The 19,328-nt window shown below is 44.7% G+C and overlaps 1 protein-coding gene across 12 annotated transcripts in view; it reads left to right on the forward strand.

The window, feature by feature from the left end:
- Window positions 1-19,328, forward strand: part of TACC2 (transforming acidic coiled-coil containing protein 2) — a 129,821-nt gene that overhangs the window by 28,820 nt on the left and 81,673 nt on the right. For all 12 annotated transcript variants that reach the window (XM_059852074.1, XM_059852073.1, XM_059852072.1 and 9 more), the window contains one exon: window positions 5,931-11,573. In XM_059852074.1, coding sequence (XP_059708057.1) covers window positions 5,931-11,573 — 5,643 coding nt within the window. The remainder of the gene's footprint in view (window positions 1-5,930; window positions 11,574-19,328) is intronic.

Here is a 19,328-nt window from a genome sequence, read left to right on the forward strand (position 1 = left end):
ACATGCCTCTTCTGGGTGTCTTTTAAGTTACATCCTGCCAAAATAGAAACCAAGACAATGAACGGAAAATCTTTGAAGTTCCACATTCCAGCTGTTTATTTTTAACTGGCTCCCCTGTGCTTTGAGCGCATCTTTTCCACCCTGAAGTGAACTCTGAGAGCCTTCAGGGCGTGTGACCTGCCACCCTGGGGTGGAGGATCTCTGGCTGGAAAATTACCACGTTTCCTTTTCCTCTGGGTGGCTTTCTTCTGTCCTCCACAAATTCTCACAAGCTGCTTTTAAATGCTTGACTTTTGGAACTCAGAATGTCTCTGGCTTTAACTTTGTGATCGTTTCAGCCCAATTTTCTTCTTACCTGTTACTCGCTGGTGCTGCGTGCTGAACATAAGGACATCAGTAATTAATACACAGAATCAGTAATTAGTACACAATTAATCTGTGGACTTTCCACGTGGAATAAAAACGCTGAAGAGCCAGGAGAGTTAGGAAGCCTCAGGCTTTGCAGTGGTGTCCATGAGAGGTGCAACCGTGCCCTTCTCCTGGTGCACAGCCTGGGGGATCCCCAGCTGGACAGCCCTACCCCAGAGGCACTTCTTCCAGCAGGTCCAGGAAGAAGCAGATGCATCAATTTAAAAGATAATTCATCAATTTAAAAGATAATTCATCAGTTTAAAAGATATCACAGCCAGAAACAGTTCAGGGGATGCAGCACTCCTTGTGGATGACCTTGGCTGCTCCCCCAGCCGGAGTGCAGAACACAGGTCCTGTGGGACCCACAGAGCCACTGCGGGGTGACAGAGCTGCCACACATCCTGTGGGACAGTCTGCCAGTGCCCTGCTTCCTGCTGACACTCCAGATATCTCAGATGGAGACCAGGAGCCACTCCTGGAATGGAATGGGAGACCTGGCCCTGCTTGCTGCAGCAGCAGTACAGCTTCCCTCTTTCATGTTAGAATAATTTCCTTTGGTCATACTTAAAATACTGCAGGGTCTGCCTTTTATTCTGTGTATGGAACAAGGAGGTGAAAAGTGACTGGGGGTGGGGGAGAAGGGGAGGATGGCTCCCCAGAGGACTGTATAGATCATTCTTCCTGCTTCCTACTTTTTCCTGAAAGCTTAGATGCACAGGGAGGGTGGGGGAGCCTGGCTGCTGTTAGCAGCCCTTCAGCGATGATGGATTTCTCATGTGCTTGTTTACACTGAAAAGTTCAAAAAGTGAATTGTTCTGTCTCTAAAACTGTCACTTGCTTTGTTTTGTTTCGTTTTTGAACGGGATTATGGCAATCAATTCCACGTTCCTCACTAACTTGCAGTACCTCTTAGGGACAGATTAAAATGCAGGATTCCTTAACTCAAGTGCCCCAGCACGCTGTGTCCAAATGTGCAAACTCAAAATGTAGGCACGGATCTCTCATGTGTCAGTGCAAAGAGAACAGAAACATTTGGGAGGCAGCTCTGCATGTGCTGTGGTTGCAGAGCTGGCTGTGCATTTGCTCCCCTCGGTGCTTTCTAAATTCATGCTCAGATTTCAGGCTCCTGGGAGTAGAATCACTCAGGCTCAGAGTGACATCAGCGTGGATGGCAGCTGTATGTGACCTCTGGGATCCAGAGCCTTTGGCACTTGATGTTTTTCCCTCACAAGTGTGGCTGGGTTGGGAGGGCTGCCTGTCCTTTCAATAACTGCTGCATGTTTTAGAATGGGAGAAAAGGAATTAGAAATGAAAATTTTCTATTATCTGCAATTTTCTGGTATCTTAATTTCTTGATTTCTTCATTTCTTGTTGTTTATCCAGTACATTTATCACATTTGGGCATCTGTAAACCCCTTCTTCACACACACTCCCACTCAGATAGTAAATGCTAAATGCCAGAGATTTTGTCTGGCTGCTGCTGGTTTTATCTCCTTTGTCTTTGCTATGGATGACAAAATAGACAAATGGGAGTTGTGACTTCAAGTGTTAATGGTTGATAGACTGGGTATGGCTGTTAATCTGGAAGTATTTATGGGATGTGCACCAAAAGTCATCGATTTCTTAACATCCTTTTTAGCTTCACACTCTAAACACAGAGCAGGCAGTGCTCTCCTAATAAACAGCTTCGGAACTGGGCAGGACTCCTAAATTTTTCCAGGAAAATTCAGACTTGCCACAATATCTTCTGAGGGTGGAAGAGGTTAACTGCAGCTATTAAAACTTAATTGCTAAGTTGGCAATGCTCTTTCAAACAGGCAAATTGTCAATAATTGTTTATGCAAAACAAACGTTTTAGGCATGTAAAGATTTAACTTGTTGTTATTTGATGTTGTAACTGGAATTAAAATATTCATATGCTCAGTATGTTAGGGCCTTGAAATTGCAAATTCTTACCTTCTTAGATGAGGGAAAAGTTCCCTTTGGTAACTCTTGAGTGCAGTGGGACACCCATATTCCAAGCTACAGATGCACCTATGTCTTTGCATGACTGAATTTTCTCTTTTTTTAACATCATCCATCACATGCAGCAATTATTCACATCAAAAGGACTTTTCCTGCCCTAAACTCTACATGAACTATGAGGAACTCAAATGTTCTTCCATGCTTTGTCATTTGCATGTTTTGTTTTAAATAGGAATGAATTTTCCCCTTAATAATATTGAGCTAGGTCAGATTACTCACAAAAGAGACCATACTTTATTTTCCTGTGTTTAAAAATACCAACTTTTAGGGCCAGAGCTTTATGTTGATTGTATTAAATGGGTTGTCTAAAAATACATGTTCCCTGAAAGTAATTATTGATTTAGTATATATTGGGTTTTACTCCGGGGAATTATCCTCAGCATGTGGTGTAATTTCCCAGTAGTGTTATTCCCTTTAAAAAGAGTGGAAGATAATGGGACTAGGTGTGACCTTAAGGGGTCATCCAGTCCATCCTTCTGCCCTAAAGCAGGATCAACTGTGCTTAAGGCATTCCCAACAGATGTTTGTCTAACCCCAGCACGTCTTGCAGACAGAAAAGCAAGATTGCAAATAATGAAAAGGAAGATGTGGGATATGTTCCATGAATAGTTTTCCCTGTTAGCTCCATCAGAGGGAAAAATATAAATAGAGATATCCCAGACAGGTCAGCCTGGGCCAATCCTGCTGAATGAAAACTCAGACCTTTCAGTTCTCTTGTGTTCTGAATAAAACCCCGAGCGAGCTGCAGCAGCAGGATGATGAATCTGTGCTACCCTGCTCTAGCAGTGATAGTTTAACTCACTGTCACAGCCTGTGCCAGCACTCTCATTTTAATTCTCTTCAGCATACATTAATTACAAACTTGTCCCAATTCCTTCATCTGCTCCTCAGTAAAATGAACAACTTTTCAGCATTATGGAATACCAGAAAAATTGTTTTGATTGATTCATAATGCTGAACTTAGTTGATAGGATTGCCATCTCCCTTGGACTTGCTAAGTCACAAGTTTATTACTATGGCTCTTGACAAAGTTGACACCAGTGTGGCAGTAGATAGTTCATAGGTTTGGATATTGGCATCAAGAATATTTAACCACTTCAGACATGTCTGGAACTGTTTCATATTTAATAGCTGCAAACAGAAGTCTAAAGTAACAAAGAAGTCGTGTGTTAAAGTCTTAAGAGAAAATTGAGTCAGATGAAATCTGAAAAATGCAAATATATGATGATGAATGCTCTATATAGTGAACATTACCAACACTTCCATCCCAGATTTATTACTGTGCATTTACCAGCTCTGTTGACAGATGGGATTAGTGATGAGTAAAGAATTGGAGATTAAAGATAAATTATAAGGAGCAATTATGGTAGATGGTGTAGATGGTGTAGTAGTAGATGGTGTTTTCTGCTTCTTCCAGTGCTCAGTTTCACAGAGGGTAGAGGGGCTTTCCCCCCTCCACCCCCACCCAGTTTTGTTCTCCTCCTGATCACCATATCTCTGACAGCAGCTGGCTTCCAGGGTGAAGAACCCTGGGCACAAAACTGCTAATGAGCAATTTAGTCAGTAAGAAGACAGACCTGCAACACAGCAAAAAGCAGGAATAACAATTGACTCCCACTTCTTCACACCCCCCCAGTTCAGTGTTGTGGGTTCTGTCCCTCCTCTTCTAATTAAGCTTCCCTGAGTGCAAAATTAATGTCAATAATAAAGTGTATTCCTTGCTTGAGGAAAACCTCCCTGCTGTTTGCTCATGCCCTGTCATGCCCTGTGCTGTCAGATCCAGCAGACACCAAACATTCTGTTGCTATCTCTGGTATTCCCAGTGCCAGTAAGTTTCATATGGATAAGTGTTTTCAGTGTGCTAGGGAAAGAAAAATTCCTCTGAGCAAAACCATTTTCTGAACGTTTAAATAAAATGTCTTGGTGCTATGGATTAAATGTTCAAACCCATGCCAAGCATTGCTGAAACTTGTTTGGACTATATATGAATTGTAAGTTCTATTTTACCTTAGATTTGAGGCTTAGCCTTAATACAGGCAAATTTCAATGGCTCTTAAAAGACTAGTTTGTTTTCCACTGCAATGACTCTGAAGGAGGTTTTTAGGACCTAAGACAGACACATATTCAGCTTTAGGTGCAGCTGTCCCTAAACAAATTGTTTGTTGGGCAGTTCTCAGAATAAGGAGGGGGCTTGGCCCCAGCTGGAAGTGCTTTTTGTGTATTTTGTGCATGGGAGCACAGCCCAAGATGCTGTGTTTGCATAAACACAAACCTAACCTGCAGGGACCCCAGAGCTGGTCACTGAGTCACTTCTCCATCAAGTATTTTGTGTGTAAAACCTGGGCAGAGAAGCAGAGAGGGGCTTCTCAGATTTCTGGAGATTACTGAAAATCCAATCTATGCTTGGCTGTACAGGAGGTGTTTTAAGCATCTTTTCAAGCTCCAATCTAAAGGGGACTTAGAATTTCTGAAATGTAACCTGTCACTGCTAAGCTGTGGCAAAGCTCTGAGCCACCTCTCCTTGTGCAGCTCTGCACTGACCACCCAGCACCTGGCAGTGTGTTTTCTGTGTCCTGCTTTGCTTGGGATTCATCATTTCATGTCAAGTAAACACCACCCCTTGCTCCTCTGTACAATCCTACATCCAGGCTGAAATAGATGTTTATCTCCATATTCCCATGCCCAGGCATGGAAGGTGAGTGAGGGTCAAGGTTAACCTATTTCATGGCCTACAAACCTCAGTGTGAAAAAAACCTGAGGTCCACACAGTGAAAAATACTTAAAATAACTTTTCCTTCTGGCAGTTAGTCATCTTTGATTCTGTTTTTTCTAGAATATCTTTAATGGGTGGAGAAAGAAATCACACCAAGTGTTATAGCTTGGATGCACTGAAATCCAACACTGCAATGAAATGAGCTCATCATTTGGGTGTGGATGGTGGCACAGCAGCATCCCACACTGGGCAGGGTGAGGGCCCTGACCTTTTGGTGAGAATCAACTGTGCTGATTAGTTGGAGAAAACATTCAGCAGATGGGCTCTTCTTAATCTGCTACACACTCGAGTACAGCCAGATAACAGCACTTACTGTGTAGCTTTGCCAAAGTAGTCTCTTAGGAGCAGAAATAAAAAGCCTTTCTTTGAGGTGCTGTGGGTTTTCCCAGTATTTTTTTTCCTGTTTTTCCCCTGTTGCTCCTTTAGTCTGTCATATGCATGTCCCCTCTCCCCAGACTTATCTGAGATTTTGGAGTGGTTAAAATGCATGCCATGAGCATGGTGGCTCTCAGGTAAGACTGGACACACACTTCACAGAGTAATAAGCATTTAAATCACTGTTCATCTAATGGTTTAACTGCTGAAAGCAGATTATCAGCTTCTCAGTGCATGCACTGCATGGCTTTGAACCACCAGTGCCACAAAACGGTTTTTATTCTTTGCTTCTTATTCTTTGCTTCTTTATTGACATGAAACAAATAAACGTTTCCATTGTTGGCAGCATCAGTAGCCACAGTGCTGAAGAGCTCTCCAGTCCAAATTCCAGCCCAAATTCCAGCCTGGGGTCTCCAGAGGGGACAGGACAGAGCACTGCCTTGCAAGAGCAAGGAGGACAAACAGACTCTGATTTCTTAAAGAGCTCTGCTGAAGCAAAGGAGAGAATCCTGCCTGTCACAGACTGTGCCAAAGGACCTGTCACAGGCAGCAGTGACAAGTCACACACCTCAGACTGCCACAGAGCACAGCCATCACCAGGTCCAGGGGATGACAAAGAAGAGGGACCAGCACATGTGGACAATACTGCTGCCTCCTGTACCCAAACCAGCCAGAATGAGCCCAGAATGCCCTGCCAGGAGCCCAGCCCTGTGGCAGCACTCACAGCAGTACAAGGAGCCACAGCAGTGAGTCTGGGTGAATTAGGATCACTCCAGCAGGATGAGCAGCTGGGTGGCAGGAGGGAGCCACATGGCAGCAGGTTTCCCCAGGGGGAAGCAGCAGGAGATTATTTTACTGCTCAGGAGGCCGAGCAGCAGCGAGGAGTCTTGGAAGTAGGTCAGCTGCAGGCAGTAATGCAGCAAGGTAGACAGAACACAGATGGTGGAGAGGGTCTGCTAATGAAAAAGGAAACCTTAATCCCAAATTATCCAGCAACAGGAGGCTCAGATGGTGAAAAATTTGGAGCAATTGTGAATGCTCAAGGCTTCAGTGAGATCTGTAATCTGCAGATGGGGGCTGAAACAACAGCTAAAGGGAATGAGGCAAATCCAGCTCTATCTGGAAGCAAAAGGGAGCAGTCAGAACCCTGTACTTTAATGTCAGAGTTGCCTTCTAGCCCTCCAAATCTCTTCCTGGTACCAAAGCCTGAAGAGCCTTCGAGGGAATATGTGCCTGGAAATGGCTCTCAAAATCCAGTGAGGAGTGAAGCAGTGAAAACAGCCTCTGAAAAAAACAACCCCCTTTTTCAAAGAGAGCTTCAAAAGGAGGATGAGCTTGTTAGTGCTGAGCAGTTCAGTGTGCCTTTATCATTTGAGAGAGAGGAAGAAGAAAAATCAGCTGTCACAACTGAAAGCCCAAAAGAAGCCAATAGCAATGAAATTATAAAAGCTGATGATGTGTCTAGAGAAGGCACCACACTTTCTGAAACAGAAAGCATTATCAGTCCCACCAAGGAAAATTCAGTGGTAGATAAAAGATTATTACTGGAAGAATATGCATTAAGTACTTCTTTGAGCAGATCCACAGAGCTGTATCAAAAAGAAACGGGGGTGGATGTAACAGGAAGAAGAAATGGAATCAGAACAGAGGATGCACAAGTGTCAGAAACCAGTGAATTACCTGAGGGCTCGAGTGAGGCAGGAAAACAACTCTTGAGCTCTGTTAGCAGCCACCACCAGGACATGGAAAACACCCACTTGGAACACAATCCTGAAAAATTCAGTCTTTGTGAAAACATTTCAGCAGGTGACCTGGGGGAAGAAGGTGGGGGAAAGCCTCTGAATTTGGACAGTAACTTTAAATTGTCCAAAGGGAATTCCCAGCCTGGTGGTTGTGAACCTGAACAACAAATGAGCAAAGAGAAAACAGCTGCCCCAGATGGCCTGGAGAACAAACTCGTGGCTTCCCCACAGCTGGCAAGGGAGGAATGCCCAGGGAGTTTTGATTGCTTTAACACTGAGGCAGAAGGCAAAACTTGGGACCAGTCAGGCTGTAACAGGACTGAAAAGGTTTGTTTAGATGGTGCACACAGTTCACTGCTCCTCCACCCTGGGAACAGTCATATCAAGCAGAGTAAGCAGGATGAGTCCTGGGAAAAGGCTTTTGCTAGAGAAGCTGTGCTGGAATCTGAATGCAAAGCTGAGAGTCAAGACAAGCCTGAGAGCTCCAGCAAGCCAGGAGAAAGTGCAAAAATGCCTGAATTAAAACTTGATCTCCAGGCCTTGAATGAGTTGGCAAGGAGTACAGAACAAACCAAGGAGGCCTCACAGGCTCTGGAAGCCAAAGAACAGAACAGTCACATCACCAAGGCACCTCACAGAGATCCAGAGCAGGAACCTGCAGCTGCACACTGCAGTGCTGGGGATGGGAACCAAAATGAGGGTGTTCAACAAGAGAAGCCCCAAACTGCAGTGAAAAGTCCTGTGGAGGATGAAGATTTGGTTCAGAAAAGTAAATGTAACTCGGATGTGCAAGGTCAGCTGGAGCAAGTGGCTGCAGAAAGTCACAGAAATACACAGATGGCTCTTTCAGAACCCCCCAAAACTGCAGCCAGCACTTCAGGACTTACTCATCACCAAGTTCACCTGGAGGAAAGGGGTGACAGCCACATCACTGCAAACAACTGCCCCTCTGAGAGGGACACATGCAGCTCTTCAGAGCTCCTGGAGTGCAGTCTCCCAGAGGGGCAGGAAAATGAAGGTGTTCCAGCAGCTCCTCCCCAAGCAGAGCAGTCACTGTCTGCTGCTGGTGACAGTGGCTGGAGTTCAAACACAGAACTTGAACAGCAGGAGCACCAGGGCAGGCTGACAGCTGCCAGCAGAGCAGATGAGCAGCAGCACAAGGGAAGGGCACCACAGCCCGAGTGGTCTGACCCAGACAATCACAGCAACATACCACAAATACCTCTGGACAAACAATCTTCTGTGCCAGGTCCAGCACTGCCCCAGAGTGGCTCTGAGAGGCCAAAAGAACAGGACAAGGATGACAGCAGAGCTGAGGACGTGAGCGAACACGGGCACAACGCTTCTGCTGTGACCGCGCCTAATTTGCAAGATTGCAAGGAGCAAAACAAAACCCATCTCAAGGCAGGAGAGAAGTGCTGCAGTAAGCACAACTCCAGCAAGCCCGAGCAGGGTGATAATTCTTTGATCTCAGCGAGGCAGCATGAAGCAGCATGTCAGAGAGACACATTTTGTAAAGAACTTGAAAAGAATGAGCAGCCAGGCAGCCTGTGCAGGAGAGAGGATAATGCTGGTGAAAGCTGTGCTGCTGCTGCTGCTGCTGCAAACACTCTTCCAGGGACACAGGATTCAGCAAGTGCCACTAACACATCACAGGCTTTGCCAAGAGATACAGAAATAGCACATACTCCTGATAATTCTGAGAAAAATGATCCCCAAATATCTCGTCCAGAAATGCAAAGGAAAATGCCATTAATGGTAAAAAACTCAGAAAATATTCTGACTGCTGCTGGGGGAATCATCCAGAAAGATGGAAACATGGAGATGAGTTGTGAGGACAGTGCTTCTGCCCCAGAAACAAGCAATGTAAAGCCTGATGCAAGCCCAGGGGCACAAGGATCTCCTTCACCATTACAGGCACTCAGGGAGGACATTCCCACTGATAACTCACATAAATCCAGCTGCACTCAAAATGCAGCAGAGCAGCCTGGTTATTGTCAAGCAGATTTTACAATTTCTGCACTCAGCCATCCCAGCCAGCGACCTGGAAACAACGAGGACAAGGGTACTGGGGGGGGATCACTAAACAATGAACTGGAAGTTGCAGCATCCCAAAACACCTCAGAAGGTAACTCTAATTTGCAGGGTCCCCTAGGTCCTCAGGTGTCAGCACCCTTAGGTCCCTCACCCAGGGTAAGCACAGGTAAAGCAGCAAACTCCGAAAACAGCTCTGCAGGGAATATGTGTGTGAGTGAAAAAGATTGTCCAGAGCAAAGTTTTCAGGGTGATGGAGACAAAATGTTTGTCCTGTCAGAGCCTTTGAATGTAGGGCAGAGAACTGGAAACTTATCACACTTCAGTTCTGAGAAGCTGAAGAAAGAGATCTCTGCAATTAAATCCAACAAAACAAAAAGTGAGCTAAACTTCAAAGAACAGCAAAGTGACAGTTCAGCAGAGTCTCTGTTAGCACTCCCTAGTACAGAAGGGAAGCTGCTGAGCCTTTCATCAGCACGAGGAGGCTGTAATGAGGAAATTGCAACCAATATCTGCGTGGATGACAAGTACGGTAAGATCTTAGAGAAACCTGGGAATTCAGAAAAAATGGAAGAGCTTTCAAAAGAGAATAATAACAAAACCAGGGCAGACATCAGTGTTTCTGAGCAGTCTGCAGAGAACTCTGGAAGGGAGCATGAGGCTCTGACTTGCAGCTCTCTGGACATTGGCTCCAGCATCCCAGACTTCAGGGAGCACATCAGCCAGATTTTTAAAAAAACTGTCCACAGCACACTGAGTGCTGAATTACCCCAGCTTTTGACTGAAAACCATGCAGGCTTCAAGCAGAGCCCAGTGGCCAAGGACACAGCAGAACTCTGTGGTGCTGAGAACTTTTCAGAACCAAACAAGGTGGGCGAAGGAGCTCCCAAGGGCACCTCAGAAGCAGAGGGGCAAGAGTTGTCTTTAGCTGCTGAGATTTCCTGCAGAGCTGCCCAGGGCAAATCTCCACAACAAGAAAACACAGGGGCAGAGCTGCCAGCAGCAAGTCTCCAGGACCCTGAGGAAAGCAGGCAGCCCTCTGGCTGTTCAGAAGTGGTCTCTGGCTTGGATGGCGCTCCATCTGCCGAACAAGCCCCGGAAAATCTGCAAAAGCCAGGCAAACCCACTGAGAGCAGTGAGATGGAAAGAGAGGAGGGCGTGTGTGCTGGTGGCGTTGATCCTGAATCACTAATAAGCTTAGAGATAAAGAAGCAAGGACCAGCTTCATTTGATGGGGCAGCAGCAGCAGCAGCTGAGAACTTCCCTGCGTGTTCCGACAGCCAGCAGCAACCCACCGGAGCTGTTATCTCTGCAGGCGATGGACAGGGGAGGGATGTAGAAGATGCTGCTGCCACAGAGGGAAATAACTTAATTACAAAGTGCAGTGCAGAATCAGTTCCCTCTGCAGAGGATGTAAGTCTTCCTGCCGCACAGTGCCAGGATCCTAAGCCAAATGGACAGGAGAAAAGTGAGCGCGGTGATGCAGGTGTTGCCAAGAGCAGCTCTGGCATGGCAGCTCCAACGCTTGTCCCGGGAGGATCTTACAACCATGAGGAACTGCCAGACAATTTCAGTGTGTCACCTGAGGAAAATCAGGAGGCAAACATTCACAGCAATTCTGTGCGTGACATTAGGTCTCAGAGTGACATGCAGCTGATGCAGGACGAAGCAGTAAATAGGAAATGCTTGGAAACATCGGGAAATTCTCAAGATGCACAGCAAGAAAAGAATGTGACCATGCATGGGTTAATAGATTACTTAAAAACTGAAGTAAGCCAGGATGATTGCTTGCAAACTGACTGTAAACTAGTGTCTGGCAGTATGACTGAGGGAGAGGTGAAAGAGAGCGGTGACACAGTGTTAAGCTCAGCAAGGACAGGTAATGAAAAAAGCGGAGACATCCCTGAAACTGGTACTGCAAGGATGTTAGTCACTGCTGAGGGAAACCTAGCTATAAACACGAGCACTGAGGAGCAGGAGGCAGACCTGTACAGAAATCACTCTCCAGCCCTCCCTGTGATGGAGCAGGGTGAGCATTCTGCATGTGCAGGTGTTGTTGTTGCTGAAAATCAGCCAAGCAAGATGAATTCAGAGCACGAAAGCTCCCTCGAGGATGCCAAAGGAAAGCTATCACCACTTGCATTAACTGAGCCTAAGAACCTTGACCTCAGTGAACCTCAAGATATGGCTGTGGCAGGATTACCCACTGAAAGGTATTTACTTTGAATTACTACGTGAAATGCTTGGCAGGAGCCCAGGGCTGGAGAGGGCTGCAATCTTCCAGGCAGGTGCCCGTTGTCTGGGCACTTTGGGAGGGCATGTCACTTACTCTGTTCTTTACTTTACCTTAAATATATGTTGCTTCTAAATGGGGATTATGTGGGGAAAAAAAAATACATAGTTGTAAGGACAGAGAAAAAAAATACAAATTTGTAAGCTGAGGAGCAGAGTTCTGAGCTGCTCCATCTACTGGGCCAGATTCCTGTCCATACCTGTGTGGGTTTGCTTCCCAGTGTTCTCACCTCATCCCTTGAAGTTAGGCATACAAATTGCACTTCCTAGCCTTAAGTTAGGAGACTTTTGCCTCAGTTTTGGTGACCCAGTTAAATGAGACCTGCAGCATTCACACGGTGTAGTGCAGTGTTTAAAAGCAAGCCTAAGGAGTAACCCAATTACTCACAGTTAGTTGTCTGGGCCTCCCTCTTATCCTCCTGTACAATATAATTGCACTGACAGTGCCTTTGATCACCGTGTTATTCAGTGTTTCTAATGACATGGAGTTGTTTCAGATGTGAATTCTTCTGAGCTGGGACTTGTGGAGCCTCAGAGCTGCTTGTTTGGTTTTATTTATTTTTATTTTCCAAACCTAGCAGTAACTGCTTTAATAAAGTTGAGGGGTTTTTTTTTCTTTTTTAATGCACTTCTACTTTGCTGTTTGAATTCCTAGTTTGATGTGCAGTTAATTCGTGATAATTAGGATCTTAGAACAGGTGATTTCCCTTTATCTAGTCATGTCACTGCTTCCTCTGTAACCTCAGAACTTCCTTGCACTCTGTTCCTCTCTTTTCTGTATCTGAGGAGACAGGGATGGCTGAGACAGCAGCAGAGCACAGGCCACAGGGAAAAGCTAAACTATATCAGACAGTGCCAATGAATGGTCTGCAGAGGTGGAAACTTTCTAAGCAATCCCAAAAACATAGATGGCACTCACTGACCAATGAGGGAAAATGCCCCAGTGCCACATTCCTTCAAGGCTGAGGTGATAAAACCGTATTGTAAGTGAAAATTCCTGAAGTGGTTCAGCTGTGGTGAGAATGTGGGGGAGTTCTGCCTGCTGGGATGGAGGCTGGATGTCTATTAGAAAAATACTAGAAGTGTTGGAAACCAGGACAGCTATATGACTTTCTCTTGAAGGATCTGTCTATAAAATGACAAGGAAATTAGACCCTAATATTTCTCTTGAGGTCCTTCCTTTTTTTGTTTGCTTCCCTTCACAGTGGCTAGCTTTGAAATTCCCAAATAAATTGCTGGCAGGGGCTGGCTCAGGAGCCATAAGGGACTCAGGGCAGTGCATAAGTCTGTGCATGTGTTTCATATCAGGGTGGGTACCATACTTTAAATAAATACCTGTGGCAGGCAGGGCAGGGCTCTTGAAACAGCTGCTGACAGTTCATGGAGTAGTTGCTTAATGCTTGCATATGCTTCAAGAATTCATTATCACCTGTTTTTCCAGCGTGAGGGTTTGCATCAACAGGCAGCTGCTCCTTTTGGACTGTGGCTGTCCAAAAGGCTGAAACACTGGGGACTCTCAGAGGGCCAGAGGAGCCTCTGCTCTGGTCAGGCTCTTTTTTAGAGCAATATGCATTTATATCACACACAAAAAAAAAAAAAAAAAAAAAAAAAAAAAAAAAAAAAAAAAAAAAAAGCAGACAGCATTAGCTGAGCTGGCAGGTCTGTCTTCATCAGGTCCAATACACTGACCAATCCAGTTTTCCTCTGGGATTAAAACTGGGTTTGTTTGTATCATTAAATTTCAAGGTGTATTCCATATGCTGTGTATGTCAGCCACAAAGCCTTGAGTGCTTTGCAGTGGTTTGTTGCCCTGTCATCCTTACAGAGGCTAAACTACTACCCCATGCAAAATGAGGTGTATGCTCCTAAGAGCTGGCTGTGAGGATAAGGACCTGATATAAAGAACTCCAGGGAGAAAGATTCCTCCCCAGCTCTCAAAATAAATATCAATAAGAAGTAAATTATGTTTAGGAGAAGGAAATGGTTCTGAGAACCATTTAGAACTTTCTTAATGAGAAGGAGAAGGTTCTGAATTATTTCAGTTTTGTTTTCTTCCCTGTCCACCACTTCTGTAATAATCCCTCTCTTACAATATTGAAACCCCTCTCATATTGAAACCCCACTGAATTGTGCATGAGGGGGTGAAGTTGTGTGATCTGACTCTTAAATTCTTGTTGGGATTTCTTCCTGGAGAGGAAGGAGAGGAATTTCTTCCCTTTGTGGCTATGCCCTGGGAGGAGGCTGGCCTTGAGATGAGCAGTGAATCCAAGCACTGCCTGCAGGGATTCCTGTCCCCACCACCTTTAGGGGGGCAGCTGATGAGGAGAGCCCTTATGTCTGCAGGCAGCAGTACAGCACAGTCACTTCCCTGCAAATCAGGAGCAAAAAGGACAGTCATTTTTGGAAAGGAGCCTGTGGCTGGAGCCACACTTCCTTGTGGAACTACAGCTGGGCCAGTAGCAGAAGCAGGGAAGAGTTGGATTTTGGCAAACCTGTCTATCAGCACAGAAAAAAACTAAAAATCCAAACCAAACTTGTTTTGTTGTTTTTAACTCTCTTTACCAAGTCAGTAACAGAAAACCTGTATTCCTAATGGCCACATTTGGGCATCAAAATGTCACTATTCCACTTATTTGGCTTTCATTTGCTTCACTTTTCTGAGGTTTACTTGGAAAGGAAGATCAGGATTTGAGCTATTTTTTGTTTTTTGTTTTTTCTCCTTTTGCAATTGATACCCACATTTGTGTAATGTAATCTACATTTGTGTAATGTAACCCACACATCTTTCTTTTATGGAGGGAGTCCTTAGTCCCTGAAATGCTCCTGTTTGCACCATGGACTGACAGATGTTGGGCAGAGTAAATTGAATAAAATTGGAAATGATGGCAAAATTGTAGGGATGTTTGGAGGTGGGATGGATTTTTTGATAAGCTGTTGTAATTCAAGTGGCTGGCACAGGCAGGCTGCCAGTGTCTCTTGGAAAAAGCACTGAGGGAGATTTTTGAGGGGAGGCTGTGAAGCCATCCCCAGATGTGCAGGCACAGAGAGCACATGGCATGTGGTGGCTGATGTGTTGGTTTGGCAGAGCTCTGGGTTTGTTCTCAAGCCTCTGGGTGCTCCAGGCTCCCAGAGATGCTCAGGGCCTCAGCTGGGCTGGGAGTGCATCAGGGAGTAGTGAACACACTGCAAGCAGTGGCATCCATGCTCTGAGGGAATGCAGAGTTCTGCTGCACTGACTGCCATCAATTACCAGTCAAAACAATATTTTTATATGGGAAGTACATGGCAGCAGTTGGAGTCAGCAAAACTACTTGAAAAACATTCCTTATGTCCTCTGCATAGGTCAGACAAGATCTCTAAAGTTGGTCCAGACATACTTTTGGATTTGCTTCATTCTTTGTTCTTGCCATGAAAAATTGGCAGGTTCAGTACCTCCAAAAAGAATGTTCACTCCTTAATAAATATGATTTGGTCTTTTTTTTTTTTGTCTGCATGAAAAATACAGTATTAAATATTTTAACAGTCTTGCTGGATGAGGTGGGGAATGTAGAACTGCTTTTCAAATCAGGCAAGAGGGTTTTGAGCACTAAGGCTTTTTTTTGTTAGCATCTGAAAACAAAAGTTTGGAGTTAAAAGGAATCTTGTCAAAACACTGATTATGCAGCTCTTTATTTCCTTCTTTTTTAACTTCAAAATCAGTCCAGGTGTGTAGCATCTCAGGCTCACAAAGCAAAGGGAAAAGTAGCTGGAGGTGATTTACACGTAAATGAAATGCACAACATTAATCAGATTATTTATCTCTCTTTCTTCCTTTGTATCTGAATTCTTTCTCTTTATTTTCCTCCCTTCTTACTGTAATTGTCATCCTTGGTAGGTGCAGCTGTCAGTACAGTTGTGCCTTTGGAGATGCCTTCAGCCCTGAACTAAATTAACAGAATGGACAGGTCTGTGGGAATTTCATCTGTGTGAAGTCTGAGATATTTAAGTTTGGTATTTTTCTATTCACAGAAGAGTAAAAATTAAGGTAACTTTGTTCTTACCCAGCAGACATCTCCCATTGCTTTCTAGGAAGTGAAAAATTACTTTGATTACTTTTTTTCCCTCCTAATTAGATTTCCCCAGATGTCTTTTTCAACCTTGCTTCTTCCACGTAATCTGCCTTTTTTCTCCAATTCATTTCTGCATCTTACAGATCCCCTGTTCTCTCTGTTCCAACACAGTATCTTCTGGCATCTTGGAAAATTGGAAGGATCATGGAGCTTCTTCCATGGTCCCTGTGTCTAACAGAATATGCAAAATAGAATTAGCCCCAGCTTTGAAACCCCTGGAGGGCATCTCTGAAAACAGAATTACAGACACAGGGATGAAGAACTCCACAGTTCTTGCATTACCCTTTTCTTTCTATTTTTCCCCTCCTGTCTTTTATGTTGGTTCTTTGGAGCCTGTCTTATACTGGTCCAGGTGTGTGGAAATCCACAGATGCATTGCTAAAAACAAGAGGGGAATTTTCAGTTGCTGCAATTCCTTAACATCTGGGTACCCTGGAAAAATTAAAAAAAAAAAAATGTTCTATGGATCTGTTTGGGCCTGTTCATCTACACTCACCTCACAGGTTAATTCTTACATTCTCTTTGGCCTAGAAGTTGTTCTCCCTCTCAAATTGCAGTAATAAGTGCAGAGATGTTTAATTGCTGCATTCAAAGGTGTGATTTCTCTGGATTCTAAGGTCCCTGGGAAATGCTGATTGTCACCACCCTGTGCTGTGGGGGAGGACCAGCCCCAGAATGTGATGGCAACCTCCTTCTCCTTGCTGAAATGGGCTGGCACCTCCTCTTTGTTCAACCCTTCCTTCCCCAGGGCCCTGTTTGGTATCCACCATCCTCAGTGAAATAACCAGCTGTCCAAAAGTGCCCCAGGACTGCACAGGGTTGTTTCCAATTGAATTTCACTGAGTGACTTGCTTTCCCTCCTGGTACATTCCTTTCCAGACAGCTGTGGGAGAGGCTTCAAGGGGGTAAATGCTGGCCCAAAATCTCTGCTCCACTGCAGTGATCCCAGCACAGGACTTGGCCCAGAGCCTCTGGCAGCTCAGCCAGGGACAATTCTGCCCTGTCCTGCCATCCTTTCCCACCCTGCCCATCCTACAAGCACTCTACCCACACCTGTCCTGCTCTGCTTGAATAAGAGGGGTGTCTAGTTGTTTCAGCAGATAAAAAAATCAAATTAGGAAGACAGGCTGTATGTAGGCAAGCGGGATTTAAGTGATTCATTGGCCTGGTGTTTCCCTGCCTCCAGCTTGTCCCTCTTGGCTTCTCTTTGTCCATGGTGCTTTGAAAAACATGGAGCATGTGCTCCATGAAACTCATCAAACTGCTTTTTTTTTTATTCTTCTCCAGACTGTTTTCCCCAGCTGCTTTGGCTATTGAAACACAAACAGTGTAATCAATAAAGCCTTTTTTTTTTTTTTTTTTAAGGCACTCAAGAGCTTATGTAAAATCTTTGGAATTTGTAACCATGATAACATTGTTATGCTCTCCTAGCTGATAGAAATATCAAAGCCAGCTAAGAATAACTCTGCAGCAGACAGAGAAGATTGGATTTGTTTCCTGGAATGGAAGCAAAAGCATGAATACATTGCTCAGTTACTAACAACTATGGAAAAAATAAATAGACACTTAAAAATTCCATTTCCCCTTCCTAACAATGTCATTAAACACTCAAAAGATAAAGTTAGTTTTGCTGAATATTTAAAAGTCTCCAAAATTTTCCACATCTTCTCGTTTTATTTTTTTGAATGTTGTGATGGTACATGAAACTTATATTATGTCTGCCATTCTCCAAATCTTGTTCTTCTGGTAGAAACTCCAAATAAACTTGATTTGCTAGAGAAGTTATTATTGGAATTTGTGAGGCTTTGAGTCAAGCCTAGGGTTTTCTAAAAACCAGGCTTACTTAATTGGAAATTTGCAAAATGGCAGTTTCCCATCACTTTCATTCTCCAAGATGAAATGGGTTAACACTGAACTTTCCTTTAGATTAAGGTGAAAATCTGGGAATTTAAAGAGTCAGCCATCCTAAAGCCTCTCCAGTACAAATTGCTGGGAAATGCACAACCTAATTTTCAGCCACCTCAAATGATGGTTGTGGGCAGTTTGTATGTGGAAAGAAGTGGAAATACAAAGTTCAGGTGCTTGTTACAGGCAGGGCTTGGTATCTCAGGCAGGCTCTCTGTGGTTAATTGGGTCTGTGGTTTTGCAGAGTGAATGACTGTGAACCTCTGGTCAGGAAGTGCAAACAAGAAACTCCTGTTTTATTCTAAAACTGAAGAACATTTATATGGATTTGTTGCAGAAGGGTCTTAAAATGGGCACCAAGTTTTTACAAAGAGCAATTTAAAAGCACACATGCATTTTTTGCAAGGCCATGTAGTGAATCTTTAAAATCAAAGAGGGCAGGGCTAGATTGGATATAGGGAAGAAATTCTTCCCTGAAAGGGTGGTAAGACCCTGGAACAGGTTTTCCAGAGAAGCTGTGGCTGCTCCTGGATCCCTGAAAGTGTCCAAGGCCAGGCTGGACAGGGCTTGGAGCAGCCTGGGACAGTGGAAGTTGTCCCTGCCATGGCAGGGGGGTGGCTCCTGTAAATGTCCCTTCCAGCCCAGCTCATTCTGTGATTCCACAATTGACATTTGTTAAGTGTCCCCCGTGGTATGTCCCATCCTGATGCTTTCTGGACTTTTCCTTGTGGTTCCCTGTGAGCCAGGGAAGGGTTTGGACTCTGACACAGCTGGGATGTCTCCTGCTCCTCGTCCCTCTCATCAGCTGCTCTGGTCCAGCTCTGGCCTCCAGAGAAACCTTTGCAAGGCTTTCCTTGGCAGCTCTTTGGTCTGCCCCAGCCACCCCTGCCCTGTCCTTGTCTGCTGGGAGCTTATCTCTTATTTCCCTGTGGTTTTCAGCTGGTTCCCTCTGTACTCCCCAAGCCCTGTGTTCAGGTAGCCCAGGCACACCTGAGCACGGAGTTTCAGCTTTCAGGTTCCCACCTTGAAATAGCAGAGGGCGCTGGGAGACAATTGGAAATGTTACTGTGACAAAGGTGCCTTGAAATTGCTTCACAGTAGGTCGAAGGGTTTTGGCACAGCAAAAGGCTAAGGAATAAACAGGTAGAGGCATGTTGTTTGAGAAAAATGAGCATTTATTCCAAAAATGCTGGGTTTGGTTCTGTTAGCAGGAACATGGCTTGTCTGTGGCCATGGCTTTGTGCCAGACTGCTGCTCGCAAAGAAAATAAAAATTTATTTTAATGAATCATCTTCTTTCCAGGGTTTTCCTCACCCCCCACCCCCCCAGGGCAGTTATACCTGCAGAAGCTATTTGTGAAATGGCTTCCAGATGGCAAAAAAGGTTAATTTCCCCCAAAATGAGAGGGGGACTGGATCCTTGTACCTGTATCAAAAATCACAGTAAATTTTTCCATGGCTGGTTTCCTACTGCTTGGGAAGCAGGATATGATAAAGATGTTCTCCCCTGAAGGTTTTAACTCTGAGGCTCATCTCAATTCTTGCTGGCTCCAATTCCTGCAGCCAAGTGAGCTCTCCCCACACCTTGCAGTGTTTGTCCCATGAAAAGCCATGCCCTGCAGCCCAGCTGGTGCTGGCACTCCACATGTCCTTCAGCATTTTA

Source organism: Haemorhous mexicanus, chromosome 7 (genome assembly GCF_027477595.1).
Source record: "Haemorhous mexicanus isolate bHaeMex1 chromosome 7, bHaeMex1.pri, whole genome shotgun sequence".
NCBI classification, from domain to species: Eukaryota; Metazoa; Chordata; class Aves; order Passeriformes; family Fringillidae; genus Haemorhous; species Haemorhous mexicanus.